General features: G+C 43.9%; 1 protein-coding gene across 1 annotated transcript; it reads right to left on the minus strand.

Moving 5' to 3' along the window:
* Positions 1 to 189: 189 nt before the first annotated feature.
* On the minus strand, positions 190 to 15,578 carry PALB2 (partner and localizer of BRCA2). The gene is made up of 13 exons (XM_018561089.1): positions 15,531 to 15,578; positions 14,072 to 14,131; positions 13,382 to 13,481; positions 11,359 to 12,780; positions 9,094 to 10,274; positions 8,031 to 8,114; positions 6,050 to 6,217; positions 4,514 to 4,599; positions 4,072 to 4,233; positions 1,657 to 1,773; positions 922 to 1,009; positions 631 to 779; positions 190 to 424 (listed from the first exon to the last, which is right to left on the minus strand). Exons 1-13 carry the CDS (start codon positions 15,576 to 15,578, stop codon positions 190 to 192), a joined length of 3,900 nt encoding a protein of 1,299 aa, XP_018416591.1.
* Between the last annotated feature and the right edge of the window lie 300 nt (positions 15,579 to 15,878).

Below are 15,878 nucleotides of genomic sequence, written 5' to 3' on the forward strand. Positions count from 1 at the left end.
TAGTCTTCCAGCACAGGTTAGTAAATAATATCATCTGATCGGCTGCATTAGCAACATAAACGATTTTTCTTTCAAACACACCGAAGGTGATCATTGTTGGCAAAGACGATGCACTGCTAAATATTTGGGTTCATTTCACTGTTCAAAGCTTGTGATGGCACAATCTTCCCCTATATGACTTCTCTGCTGTCAACTTTCCTTATTTGAGTAGGGCTCTGTATATTCATAGATGCAAATGGTTCCATCAATCTTTCCAATCAGTAAGCAGGATGGACTGTGGCTCCACCGTACAAGACACCATGGTGCGTCCAAGCTAGGGGGAAGTGTAACGCTGCAACGGCTTCTGGGTAAATCCCAAAGTGCTATGCTTCCACAGGTCAATACTGCAGCTGCCTTTTGTCTTTTAACATCTGCTTCCAGATATCTAGATTGATAAAAAAATAATAATTTACCACCTGTAGTAACATATGATACAACAAATAGTGTTTTGAATTGTTAAACTAGTGCCTCTCGGCACTGAGTAATCTTGTATCAATACATAAGAAGCCTCAGTGTCTTTTACAGCTTGAGAAGGTTAGTTGATAGATCAGCTGCAATGTAGGCCAACAAATCTCGATGTTAACCACCTACCTGCTACCAGGTTTATTCGGAATGACATAAGACATAATGGGAGTGCTGGCTCCTCCTAGCGGATTGACGGCGATCAGCTTGAATATGCAGCTGCCTGCATCCACACAAGGTTTGCTGAACAGACTCCCGACAACCAAAAACAACAAACCCTGAGAAAGGAGGAGAGGTACAGTGTCATCTCCAGAAATAAAGGGCAGACATTGACAGTAGAACATGAGGAAAAAAGCTCTAAAACACAGTTTCGTTAAATAATTAGTGATTAAAAGAGAAAAAGAAGAAGATGTGGCTCACAGAGTCGGATGTTACGCTGAGACAGGTGAGGTCGGAGCAGTGGTCACCCATGCAGACCGAACTCAGGAGGTGTCCAGTGATGGTATTCCTACAACACAAAACAGTCAATAATGACATACTGTACAACTAATGTCACCCTATTTAGTAGAGCAAAAATAGCTATGATGAAATACAAAGGTCAGCAACCAACAGAAATAAGCAGTAGAGAATGAAGGAAGACTCCCGTGTGGTTGCTGTTGGTAACTGCACTTTGCGCTTAGCCCAAATATGCTTTATAAATTATAAACAAGTGTTCATTATAAATGGCGGCATTCTACATCTTTGGATGTTTTCTACATCTGAGCCCTGATAGCTCACCCTCTTCCCAAAACAAATGGGTTGTTCTATTTGCAGAAGCCAGAACACTCAAGGTCAAGCTAGCCTCACCTACCTATTGGTCTATGAGACTGACCATTATTTGTTGTGGCATTTACAGAGGCATGGGATGTGGAAAAGCACTGGCCACAGCACAATGGCTACTTTTCACAGACACATTGACCTGGCTTTTCTGAGCACCAGGGAGCTTTGTAGATACAAGCGTGTGTAAGCACCTAAAGTTACTTATATTAGTGTCCTGCGGTCAGTTCAGAATCCTTGCCAAGATAAGTACATTGATTAATGTAGATGGTCCAAGGGCACTACAAATGGAAGGCAAGCACTGTTGTAGGTAACAGTAACAACAAAGGCCGGGCTTACCAGACAACCACGTAAGCATCCATGGTGGATCCGACCAGAGCATTCTTCTCTCCTTCCACTTCACAGAATGCCAGAACACTGTCTCTGGGAGGCACCAATGAAAGGGAATCCACTGAACTGCAGAAACACAAGTCCACAAATAATGTAGTACAACACAGCACAACATGAGAACTCCGATAATTTTCTGTGATTGGGCTAGAATGCCTCCAGTAAAGAATCATGGGGGATATAGGCTATGAGCAGCCACAGATCACGAGCTGATGGAACATTTTTTTTTATCAGCCACCAAACTGTTGGTGTATCCCTGGGTCCAAATAATTTGCTACCTCAAACTAGCAAACCTCAAGTGTACAGGCGACAAAACTGGGTACTTGCTTGTTCCACCAATACCAAAATGTGACTGGTTCACTTTACATATTATTAAAGAATCTTTGTTACTTAAAGTGACATTAAACTCTCAGATTTTTTAACATAAAACAATACTGTAATGTGCGCCTTACTGTAATCCATGGTTGTTTCTCTTCTCTTTGCTGCTCTTCCTTTTAAATCTGTATCTGTTCTCTTCTTCTACTTCTGTTTTGCAGCAGACTGCCTTGTCTCAGGAATGGATACACGGTGTCTGTGTATCCGTTTGTATAGGCTTGTAATCTGAGCCAGCACTACAGGAAGAGGCACTCAGCTGCAAAGGGAAGTTCTCCCCCAGCATGAGAAGACATGAGGATTTAAAAGGAAGAGCAGCAAAACTACCATGGATTACAGTAAGGCACACATTACAGTATTGGTTTATGTTAAAAAATCTGAGGGTTTAATGTCACTTTAAATGTATTTAAAAAAATCCAAAAGCATTACCAGAACAGACTTAAAGCAGACCTTGCAGTAAATACTTGCCTTGGCATAAGGCAAGTATAAAATCTACTTTTATGCAGTACATTGTACACCTACTAACAGTAGGTAATTTGTAAAAGGTTAGGGGTCTGTGAATATTTTACATTTGACCTTGCAATTTACTGCAAGGTTCGCTTTATATTAGGGATGCACTGAAATTTCATCTGAAAATGATACTATGGGCAGAATGCCGATAGTACAAAAAATGGCAGAAAATGCAGTGCATCCCTGGGTTCTCTCCTCCCCACTGGGTGCCGGCTGCAAGCTTCCATCTGTGTCCTCTCCAATCCCTGCTGCTCTCCCCAGCCCATGTCGGCAGAGGCAGCGGGCATCGGAGGGGACACAGAGCTGATCTAGCTACTGGTGCCCAGTGGGGAGGAGAGAAGCTGTAAGGAGGCCGAGTGGGGCAGTGCGGGGAGAAGAGCTCAGCTACGGTGATAGGCGGGCAGGAGCAGAGCAGTCAGGATGGAGCGCGGAGAACAAACACTGATCGATCAGTGATGTTCACTCAGCGTATGTAAATAACTAAGGACCTAGTGCAGGGGTCAGAAACCTGCGGCTCCGGAGCCGCATGTGGCTCTTTCATCGCTCTGCTGCGGCTCCCTGTCCAGGGGCGGAACTACTCCTGGGGCCTCGGGCCTGAAGCTGTGGGGGGGCCCAGTAAGGTCCGGTCTTGGGCACCCCCCCTGGTGGAATATGCAGCAGTGCAGGGTCCTAGGGCCCCGCACTGACGACGGGCTTCTCAGTAAGGGGGCGGGTCTTGTGACTCACCTCCTCTCCCAGCCACGTCCCTAGTAACAGGCGCCCCCTGCAGTGCACATCGTCTGGCTGGGATGCTGGCTGTGAGTGGTGGTGGGGGGTGCGTTACTAAGCCCAGATTCCAGTGCGTTACTAAGCCCAGAGTCCAGTGCACTACTAAGCCCAGAGTCCAGTGCATTACTAAGCCCAGGGTCCAGTGCACTACTAAGCCCAGGGTCCAGTGCACTACTAAGCCCAGTGCATTACTAAGCCCAGAGTCCAGTGCATTACTAAGCCCAGAGCATTACTAAGCCCAGAACTATACATAGCATAAAAGGTAAAAAAACGATATATGCAGTGTTATCTTCATTTTAGATGGCAAAAGGGTTTTGTGGCTCTCGGTGTTTTCTTTTCTGTGGGAAACGGGTCCAAATGGCTCTTTGAGTGTTTAAGGTTGCTGACCCCTGACCTAGTGATTACTATGTACCCAGTTATGAATGAACAGGAAGTGATATATTTACTATCAAACCAGTCATGAATGGACAGGAAGCCTCTGTACTCAGGTGCTTCCTGTTCATTCATAAAGTGACCAGATAGTAAATATTTACTATGTCCAAATTTCCCCAAAGCTGCTAACAGTAAAGTAAAAAACAATTAAAATCATTTTGTAAATTTTAAAAATGTTGGGGGAAAAAAAGTTATTTTTGGTTTCAGCCTGACAAATTTTGAAATTTCTGTTTCAGTCTAAAAATGTTATTTTGGGGCAACTCTACTTTAAATATTTGTCCTTACCTTCCTGTCTCTGACAACTGCTGCACTTCCACCACCTGGCCATCTTCTCCAATGCCACTGCTGACCAGACGGTGCCTCGACAGACCCTGGGCCGTTTTCATGTGCCCACGTTTGACCAGCTGCTTTTCCCAGCCAAGCCTTTCCGGGGATGAGAATAAAGCCCTGTGCCCAACCAGAAATCAAGACAACAATTGCACAATGGATAATACAGATATAATCTGTTATAAGGAGTATAATTAGATCTCTTACTCTAACATAATCAGGTAAGGTAGTATGATAAGCGAAGGCCCGTATTATAATGTCGTACTTAGAGCATGCATGTCAGTGTAATGCCAAAAAACTGTACCTAGATTAACTACCCAAGAAACTGTTTCCTAAACGTCGGCTAGCTATGTCCTACAACCACTACTGTTGTCTGAAAGGATTAAGAGTTTGTCCTTACCAGATCTCCATGATTTCTAGATTTCCTAAAGCAACGCAAACAATATTCTTCTCCTGAGATAATGGAAGTATCTCGATAACAGGCATCTAAAAATTAAAAATATGTAGCCAAATTAAGAAAAAAATATGCCAGCACTATGAAAGGAAGCCTGTCCTATCTAACTGTCTATTTCCTCAGGACATTTTCTATTACTGCAGTCTACATTGCAACACGCATAGTTCAGGCAAAACTCCTCCATGAAACCTTAAGAACAAACTCATTCTGACACCTGGCTGTTTGCTAAAGAAACAAAATAGTGGCCATGTCTAAGGGCTGGATGGAAGCTTTCCAGTTACGCTCATAGCAGGCACAGACTGGGGTCAACCACATTTGTAGATTGAATATTGTTATTAAAAAAAATAAGTATCCGGACCCCCACCCCCAAAGTTTTGTAATAGACCATTAATATTCAGATCCTTGTTGATCCTCACTGGGCAGCCTATTTTGTGCTGCAGAACAGCTCTTTAAAATCTTGCACCTGCTTCCCTTTGAATGCAACCCTTTAACTCAATTGATTTCAATAAGAAAGCCTGTCATTGGGAAAAACTGCTCATAGGCCTTTTATTGAAGTAATCGAAGTGCAGGTTGTACACATGGAGGAGATGAGGTGAGGAAATAGGATTCTGAATAGTTCCTGCACAACCCCAACATTCACTAAACAGGGCACATACTCATTATTTAGCATTTATACCGGGCTTGTGGTTTACTAGCTTATCTTATTTCTTTCCCTTATCTATGTATGCAAGGCATGGGTAAAGGCAGAAATAATGTGGTTGTAGGTGTAAGCGATGGAACTGGTGTTCCTCAGTAAGACAACTGGGCTTACTCTCCGTTATAATATTTGCAGCATCGTGGTATCTTGGGATAGAGTCACTGGACCACAGAACATAGAGAGAGAGGCACCATTTAGGGTGGTTTGGAAATATCATAAAGATGCCTTCTTCTGGAATGTATCAGACAGGTCCACTCAGAGAAGGCCTTGGGAACACACAGGATATAATATTGGGTTTATATCTGCCAGGTGGCCTAGGTATGTCATAGAATTCCCAAAGAAGTGCTGTATTAAATGCCTTGCCAAAGAAATGCTTGGACTGACCTGCTCCTCCCTTTTTTTTAAATCAGTTTTGGACAGAGTAGGGATGGATCAGAACCTCTTCCAAGTTTTTATTGCTGACTGTGTGCCTGCTGTAGAGATTCACCCTCTTTATTTATCCCTATGGGATAGGAAATCCTAAGTCAAAATGTTACAGTTTTAACCAGAACAAGAGGTGGGGGTAAATCTTTGAATAGCAATACATTTTACAGCGACAGTCATCAGGGAAATTCCTCCCTCACTTCCTATTGGGTCTACAGGACAGGAACTTAAAACAAATCTACCCAACAGGCCAAAGAAAGCAATAAATAAACCGGGGGATTAACCCTTATTTTCTCCATCTAAAACAAAAAAGAGTTTTGGCCATACAGTACATACACTGGTTATGGTTATCACTAGCTTACCTCTGTAAAGCTCCACATGTGAGCACATTCCCAAGCCACCTCTGATTTAGGTCTCCAAAGGCAAACCGAGGATTCGCTTGCTGATACAATGCAGAGCTCTGGTCTGTCAGAGAACTCCCACCAAACAGAGCACAGATCCACTGCACAACCACCACCACCACAGCTCTCCTGCAAACATAACACAAGGCTTTTCATTAAAGTTTAATGTCGTACAAACAGCTAAATGTATGACTGAAATTGATACACATGAATGTTTACTGTATTATTTGGGTGAATAATGATACACCACGCTAATCATTTTTAGATTGGATTTTTAGCGCGTCGTATCATTATTCACCCATTATCACTTTACTAGCACTGCAGCTTGCCCACTTCAGGAATGTATTTATTGTCAGTTTTACTAATAGCAAGGTGTACCACCTTTATCCATTCACTGTATTACTTGCCATACGTTTTGTAATTTTGCACAGCCATTTAGTATCTAGCTGGTCTAGGAAGCAGAAGTCACTCTGCTACTTTCTGGTTTACCATGACTGTTTCCAGTGCTATCTACTCACTGGACGGAGGTGGTGATGCTAAATGTCCAGTGAGGAGTTTGGGGGCGAAACAGGAAACTGAACTGCACAACCAGGTGGATGAATTGCTTAATCAGAATCTATGTATGTCAGCTATCTGGCTGTGCAGTGTGGAAACTGAGCGCAAATCACATTATGATCTGTGCAGAATCACAAATCATTTGGCTGGTAAAACAATAACAGTGTATTATAGTGTGTTCGATTATTCAAAAATTTTTTTAATCGATTAATTATAATGCACATACAGATCCAACTACATTGGCCTATACACATACAGCACAGCAATGAAGTAATACAATAAACTAGGATCACACTAATCCAGCACGTTATTATTCTCACGTGCCCCACTCAATATGGCCGCCGTGCTGGATTACAAATGTATTTACATAGTATAGTCAAACAGCAAAACCCTAAGGGTGATTTAAACATAAGTATTAGCTGAATATTTGAAGTAGCAGCACCTGTCCATTCCATTTCATGTAAGGACCTGATTGCAACACAATATCAGTAAATTTCAATGGGCACATTTCTGTGAGCGAGATGGGGGGGAGTTAATGGAGTGCCACATAGTGCATATATATATGTTTAAGATAAGACAGAAGCTTGGTGCTTCTTGGGCAAACTCACCGGCCCAAGTGGCTCCGTCGGCTAACGAAGGGAAGGGGGGAGGAGTCCGGTGACGTCGATGTCCGTGACGTCACCGGATCTCCGACGGGACTCCCGAAAGCCGGCGGAGAGGTGAGTTTTTTCATTTTCGATCAAAACGTTTAATCGAGGAATTAATCGTTAATTTCCCCAGCCCTAAATTTTACATCTCACTAATGCATACAATACAGAAAATGATGTTGTCCAACTTTCGGCTCCCTGCCTCCTTTTTCTATGGCTGGAAACACAACGTGGTGGTTCGCCCTCTCCGATCATCTCCAAGAGTCGAACAGCCCTGGATGATGCAAAAAGCAGTGTGGACGTGATAACATCAGCACACTGTGGGTGTAGAGCGCCGTGCCATGACACCCTGCACTCAGTCTTTTCTAAGTCTTCCGGGTTGAGTGAAGCTGGGCATCTCGTGGTGAAGAAGAGTACTGCAAGATGCAGGCAGAATTGGGAAAAATGGCCAGAGGCCAGCATTTGAACAAAAAAGTGTAGTCATCCTTCTTTATGCTGTGCAGCTGCGCAGCTAGGATAGCTGGATAACAAGCATTCATTTACTGATCTTTTGGCAGCTAATGCAGTTTCTTTCTGCTTTAACAGTGCATTTCACTTTCTGGCTGATGCTGCCCTTCAATGTACCCATGGCAAACCGAGAGATCCTAGCGGTTTATAGTTAATGAAATGGAAATGGCTGAAATACACTAAAAAACATATCAGAGAGTGCCCAGAAGGGACAGGATTTTCAGCGTACTGACCTTTACTTCCGAAAGCAGTCGTAGCTGACCTCCTGATACAATCCCCTCTTCTGTATCTTCATTAGCAGCTCTTCCTGATGTAACCTGAGGGGAAGACAGAGTGGCATCCACCAATAACTGAAGTGGTTACTGACAGTCATACTGCCTTATAAATGAAGAAGCCTGATCTCAAAAGTAACTGTGTGCACAATGATGTACCCTTATGTACTCCATTATCATCGATCTCAGAGAAAAGGCTCATATAAGAAGGAATGCCATGAGAAAATCTACACATCTCACAGCAAGATCATCTTCCAAACCCTTATATGGACCATTACAATCTGCTCTAGTGGACGCGTCTCTGATTATATTTAATTATCAATTATTTATTTGATATAAAAGAGAGATTATAATCTATAATATTTTTAGTGATTTGCTCAATATTAATAATCTTATCAATGCATGAAACCTTGTTTCTATTTAAAGGATATATTGGGTCAAAATAATAATTTTAAAAAGAAATTCAGTAAATCTCTGCAATACACATTCATTTTCCCATGTTTTATTTATGAATCAACCAAGCTTTATGGAGCAGCAAGTATGTAAGCATTGCTTCAAATGTGTTAGTGACCATAGCTTAAAATGTGCCCTTGCCAAGATTGCACCAGCTGCAAACAAAAGGAGAGAAATTTATCAAAACTGGAGCAGACAGATCCGGAGCAGTTGCCCATAGTAACCAATCAGCTTCTCTCTTCAGTTAAGATTTGAAAATGAAAGATAGGAGCCCATTGGTTGCGATGCACAGCTGCTCCAGATTTTGTCTGCTCCAGTTTTGATAAATTCCCCTCAAGGTGCTCAAAATCTTATATTTTTGTTTTCTTTAGATAGCAGCCACAACCTGAGTAGAAAAGCCTGCCTCTAGCCAGCATGCTGCAGAAAAATATCCTTGCTCCCAGCATGGAAGCAGTGGTCTCTCTGCAAAAGTCTAACACTGAGTCAGATCTAGAGGTCTACAAACAGCAGGGAGGCATGAGCTTTGCTCCTTCCACTCTACCCATGCACACGTATAGTCCAATCAACTTACAAGAACAGATCTATCTTTGTCAGTCTTTGATAGCAGGCTCTTCTCTTGATGCTCTAGATTTTCACAATGACCTTCAACCACTGTGTTATTGTCTTGTCCCAATACAACATGACATGGCTTGGTGTCCTCTGTATCTCCAGTAGCAATCAAATAACTCAGTGGCATATATGTAGGGCCTTCTCCACCACAGGCCTCTGAACAAAGGGCTTTCTCCTGCCCCTCATCTACCGGACTGCAAACAACGAATGTTTTGCTGCCTTGTGGAGAAGAAAAAACAGCCGGCGTTGAACCTAAAAAAGGAAGCCCTGGCGTGCAGAAGGAAGCTACAGTATCAATTATACTCTCTAGAGGGACAGAACATACTGATGGTAAGAAGAGCGCAGTACTGTTCAGTTCTTTAGGAGAGGAAAGCTTTCCAGGCATCTCTGACTCTGTGGGAGAATCTGTGGGAACATCATTGGACTCCAAACCTTTGCATGAGTCAAGATTTGCCCCCAAACATTCAGCAGCTCCTGAAACTTCAGTAAAAGGGATACAAGCTTGTACTTCACCATCATTTAAGGATCCAGTAGGATTCAGAAGAATGGTTGGGGATATTTCGTCATCAGGAAGGAGTCTTCCCAGAATAGAGATGGTGCGACTATGATTCTCATTGGGAGATGGGCTGCACAAGAAGTCTTTTGTAGGAGAATGGGATGTTTTTTCTTTGGAGTCTAAGACTTCAGTTATAACAGGTGACATTTGTGACAGCAATGCATTTGTTGGCTCTCTTATAGGAGAATGTGGCGATACTACCGCATCGGCTGATTGCTGTATATCATTTCCCAAAATGCTTCCATTGTTGCAAGGCGGATGATCAACATCTGTACAGTGTTCATTAGTTTCTAATAGTTTTAAAGCGATCTCTGATTTTTGGGAACAACTCCTAAGATCCACTTCCTGCAGCACTGCTGAGCTACCTGTAGGTGGCAATGTGCTGCTGTCATTCTTAGGATGCTGGCTGCACTCTCCTCTCTCTCTGGATGTATGGGGAGTAAATGGTTCCAGGTGATTTGCTGATTTCAGCTTATCCAGCTTCAGAATGCCAAAGTCCTCATCTGGCAAATGGAAGTCTGTAATTTTCAAGAGGTGAGATAGATTGTCAAGACTGACCTTCCCGCTGAAGCGAGGAAATGGCGAACCTGCAGAGAAGGCATTACGAATGGAAACAAGAAAATAAAGACAAATTATCTTCAAAATACGAATAAACACATTTTTGTAATAACTAACAGCTCCACTATGTGCTCTAGACCGATTCTAGTACCCCAGTGATTAAAGCAGAACTCCAGTTGAAACTTCCAGATGTGCAGAAGTGCCTTACACAAGAGTTGTAAGATTAATGAGTACCCGTATCAGATACATTATAGAAGCAGCTATCTGCTATGACCTAGTACCTCCAGCTGTACCTGTGTAACACTGCTGAAAACACAAAAGCCACTATGGAAAAGACTGTATCAATCTTGCCCATAGCAAGAGATGTTTCCACTAGAAACTTTACCTTAAAGTGACATTAAACCCTCAGATTTGTTAACATAAAACAATACTGTAATGTGCGCCTTACTGTAATCCATGGTTGTTTCCCTTCTCTTTGCTGCTCTTCCTTTTAAATCCTCATGTCGTCTCATGCTGGGCAGAACTTCTGTTTTGCAGCAGACTGCCTTGTCTCTGGAATGGATACATGATATTAACAAAATTGTAATTTTTTGTGTGTATCACTCGGCTGCAGATCCTCAAATCATCTCTGAATTAGTGCCAATGGCGTCACAAGGGGGGTGCGGCCCACACCCGGGTGACACCATTGCAGGGGTGACACCAAAATGACTAACACTCCTTTTGGTGTCACCCCCCCTAAATAGTCAGTCATTCGGTCATGCACAGAGAGCCCGACAGTGTCAAGAGAGAGGAGGGAACCCGGCGACATACCTCACCCGCCAGGTGAATGCCACCTCCTATCTCTCTGCCAGCGTCCATCACCAAAATGCCCGCTGGCAGGTGTCAATCAGATGGCCGCACATGCTCGATGACATCATCACGCACGTGTGAGGTGATGTCACGTGCGATGACTGTCAGCACTTGACCTATTGATTAGGTCATTAAGCACCCGAGCATGAACCTCTATACTTTATTCAGTGAACTTGGTACCCAATTTCCATCTGTATTTTTCCTCCACCAGTAATTATCCAGCCCCATATATGTACACACAACACCTACAGTCAGTTGAATTACCTGTAGGTTCATTGGCTTCCTTAGAGCTACCAAAATCACTAGCTGACGTGCGTACATTCAAAACAGCGGAGTCCTGAGATCGAAGATTGTATGCCTTCTTATCAGACAGCAATATCCTAAATCCATCCATCTCTTTTATCTGGGAACCATCAGTTATATTAGTAAGACACTTCGCAGCACTCTGTGACTTGCTTGGCGAAGCCTCCTCACAGTTTTCTTTCTCACTCTGTGAGCCGCTGGGCGTTAGGCTGCTCTCATCACCAAACTTAAGCTGAATAGATATATCTTTTAGACCAGACGATAGCACAGCCGGACAGGATTTCCGCCCTCTTCCACGCCTGGATCGCGAAACCACTCCAGCACTATTTACAGAAGGACGGCTTAGAGGCGTCAGGGAATTAAACAGTTTATCACTGGTATTAATAGGTGTGGATGAAGATGTGCTGTTTCGGCGTGGCCTTCCCCTCGATCCCTTTCTTCCTGTGATAAGATGGCTGTTTATTACTGCATCAATATCAATTTTCCTCTGACAGCTGGCCATGCGGCGTGTTGTCCTGACATAATATTCCACCGGGAATAACAGCCCCTCCACCAGGGTGCAGGAACTGAGTGGGTTATGGCCTTCCTCTATTACGGTACTTTCAGCCTGCATCTTAAGGTTTGGCGGAGTCTGGTTTTGAGAAGACAAGGGAGGACTAGGTTCAGAAGTTGTCTTCAGGTCGGTGCGGTTTTCAAATACAAGCACTTGCAGCGGTGTGACCAAAAGGGCACAATTGGAATTGCGTGTTGCTGCTACATCTGTGGGTAGTGGCTGCTCCTCTGTGGTTTCTGTCTTTTCCACACAATGTTGTACCAGTTCATTGGGTGTAGTGATTTCTGCACCAACTGACTGCAGAGTGTCAAAATTCCTCCTAACTTCACCGGGTGAGTTATCTGCTGTCCCCAGTCGGAACAATGCAGTATTAGAAGGACCAACGATCTCATGAGCAATGTCTTCAGGCTTTGTGTCCTCTGACCAAAAGCTAGCAGTGGCATTGTCTGGTCTCAGAGGAGCATGATCTGTAGGATGCTTATTGAACACTGGTGACAGACTTTTATCTAAAGTACTTTCCTTTCCATCCAGGACATTCACAGTACTGCTGACACGAAATACACCTGGCGATGGTGATTCAGAAAAACAGACTTTTCTCGCCGGTCGGCTTAACCTCAGCCGGTTTCTGGAAACTTGGCTAGACTGGTGAGCTCTGTTTCCTTCAGCTTCTTGTTCACTGCTCTCACCGCCGGAGCACGGAGGGGTCCTGCTGTTACTGTTGACAATTTCAGGCTCCAAACTAGAGACACATAGCTTGTCTGCTGAGGGGGTCTCATACTTTCTGTGCAATTCCCCGAGATCTAGAGCATTGCTGGTAACGTTTTCAAGACCTTCAAAACAGAGTAATCAGTTAGATAGAAATCACACCAGTAACCATCGCCTGCATTTTCTAACGTACACAAACTGCAGTTTAAAAAAAAATATGATACATGTGCAAAGCTGTTGATGTGGAAAATATAAATGTAAAAAATGACATGTGGTCCCTCCAAAATCTATACCAAACCCTTATCTGAGATAGGGGGTCTTGGATGGATTTTTAAGGTGGGACTGCACACAAAAACTGAAATTTCCCCTTCTATCAGAACCCCCCCTTTCACATCAGAGTCCCCCTTTACATAAGGATGCCCCTCGGCGTCCTCATGTCTAACACAGGTGAATGGATCAGCATTAGACATTAGGAGCACTGGAGAGGAGAGGCTTTGGGGACCGCTCCAGAGGCCAGGCCGGATCAAGGATCAAGTGAGTATATCCAGCCCATAGACCAAAGTGAGCAGTTAAGCCTTGCAGTGCAGAGGTAGCCTCACTGCAAAGGTTCATTTTGTTAATTCCTCAAGTTACTCTTTAAATTCCAAACCTTTTGGTTACTTAATCATTTATTTTGTTGACTACCAGCCCAAAAAATATAATTTAGTCAAACAAGAAATGGCCAACCTGCTGACAACAGCACACGATCCTGCCCGATGTATTCCTGACTTTGCTCTTCAATGGGTCCCTTGACATGGATCTTCACCCTTTCAGCTCTCTCTGATTTCTGTCACAAGCAGACAAATTCCAGTTATTCCACTTACAATATAAATCTTTAATGGTCTTTAAACATAAATCACAAATTGGTTTATGTGTAAGAGGCTTTGATAACATGTGTGGATCAATATTTCCTCAAATCATCTCTGAATTGGTGCCGACACTGTCCTTCCTTCTGGAGGGGGGCTAATTTTGTTCCTCATGGTCCCTGTGTGTGTTGTAATGTAGCCTCTGCTCCAAGCTCACTCCCATGATGGACTACAATCTCAATACAAATTAGTAAACTAAACATGAGATTGTAGTCCATCACAGGAGTGAGCTTGGAGCGGGTGGCTACTTTGCAACACACACAGGGACCATGGGAAACAAAAGTAGCCACCATCCAGAAGGAAGGACAATGTCCGCACCACTTCAGAGATGATTTCAGGATCTGCAGACAAGTGATATACAAATAAGATACATTTTTGTTAATAGTTAATGTACTTGAATGCATTTTTAGTGTTTAGTGTCACTTTAACCATTGAAAGCTCTAAACAGAACTCTGCAATGCACCACTTAATATACTCTGCCCAATCATGACTCTAACACATCAGCAAGTACCTGTAAACGAGTAACTGTTCTCTTGTATTCTTTTTTCAGCAGGGCTAGCCTTTGCTTAAGCTGTAACGAAAAAAAATTTTTGATAAACGTGGGATGTTATTAAGAAAAAAAATATTGAAACCTACACGGAACTGATCATTAGACATTACCGCTGCCACAGTGGAGACAACATACTTCACTTCCTTTCCCCAAAGAAATTAAAGTTGACCATTGTTCCTGTCCAAGCAATTTGAAGAGGACCAGGAGTGAACATTGGCAGCTCCAATATGTCTATGTTCACTAGTAAGATCTACAACCCCTAAAGCAAATGTTTCCTTGGGGCAGGCAGGGCAAAGCAAACCGACCGGTTTGCTTTAATTGGGGATGCACCAAAACCGATACAAGTATCGTTGCCGATGCCGAGCATTTGGGCGAGTACTCTGCTTCTTCAGTAAGACCTGCTGACATCATCATGCACAATGCAGAGTTAATAGCCCTGCATTATATATGATGACACCAAGGGACAGTCCACAAAGCGAAGTGTAGGGGAGACAAGACTGCCAGGGCAGCGGGATGAGGTAAGTAAAACTGATGAGCAGTTAAGGAAGAACTCCGGGGAAAGGAAAATCTTAACCCTGGCAGTGGGGCTACCCCCGCACTACAAGCGTTCCTGGAAGCCGACTGGCTGTGACAGCGCCTGTCTCCTTCTCCGCAGCAATGGTATGTCCCTCTGCTCCATCATGTCCTATGCAATGGGGGGAATTTATCAAAACTGGAGCAGACAAAATCAGGAGCAGATTTGCACTGCAACCATTTAGATTCTCTGTCTCATTTTCAAATCTTACCTGAGCAAACTGAAGGAAGATGCTGATTGGTTGCCATGGGCAACTGCTCCAGATTCTGTCTGCTCCAGTTTTGATAAACTCCCCCCAGTGTGTATAGAAGGATCCTTAGGCTGGGTTCACACCTAGGCGTATCAAATATGCGCGTTTGTCACGCATTTCGTGCCACACGTTTTTACCGCGGTACGCGGTAAAAAAAAAAGTGCGACAAACGCCCGTTTCCGAGGGTTACCTGGCTGTATCCCAATGGATACGCGCTGCAAATACGCCCCAAAGAAGCTCCTGTACTTCTTTGGGCGTAGGGCGTTTTGCAGCGCGTTCCTACGCGCTGTAAAACGCCCAGGTGGGAACCATGCCCATAGGCAATCATTGGTTTTCACATGTTGAGCGTTTTGCAGAGCGTAGGAACGCGCTGTAAAACGCCCAGGTGTGAACCAGGCTTTAGACCTCTGCAGCGGAGGGGGAGGGGGGCGAGGCTCCAGGGACCGGTCCAAGAGCCAGCCGGCTCACAAGATTGCGTGAGTAACACTTAACCCTTGCAGTGTGGGGGCAGCCCCACAGCAAGTGAAGCTTCCCCCTCCCCAGATATAGGCGTTAATGCTTGTAATAAATATGGACAGATAGGTGAGCCATAATACCTTTGCCTTGTCTTCCAGCGTGAGACTTTTCTCTTGCACAGCTTCCATCTCTTGCTGAAAAACAAAGAGAAGAGAGAAGAAGGTAACACCAGAACACTTTAAAAGGTACCAATCTATGTGCACAACGTGAATTCATGGCAGGGATTGTGTTGACACTCCTAATTAAGTTGTCACTACAATGCCCGTGTCTGCTGTACCGGGAACATAAACTATCCATCACTGAACTGAACGTCTGCATTTGGCTGTCTGGGCGCTGCAACTGGTGAGATGACCGATCGGATCCTCGCATTCCATGAGAATAAAAGCTTAGCGTGCCTACTGGGACTGTAACCCACTTAGGCTGGAAGC

Source organism: Nanorana parkeri, unplaced genomic scaffold, assembly GCF_000935625.1.
Source record: "Nanorana parkeri isolate BGI_ZX_2015 unplaced genomic scaffold, ASM93562v1 scaffold19, whole genome shotgun sequence".
Lineage (NCBI taxonomy): Eukaryota > Metazoa > Chordata > Amphibia > Anura > Dicroglossidae > Nanorana > Nanorana parkeri.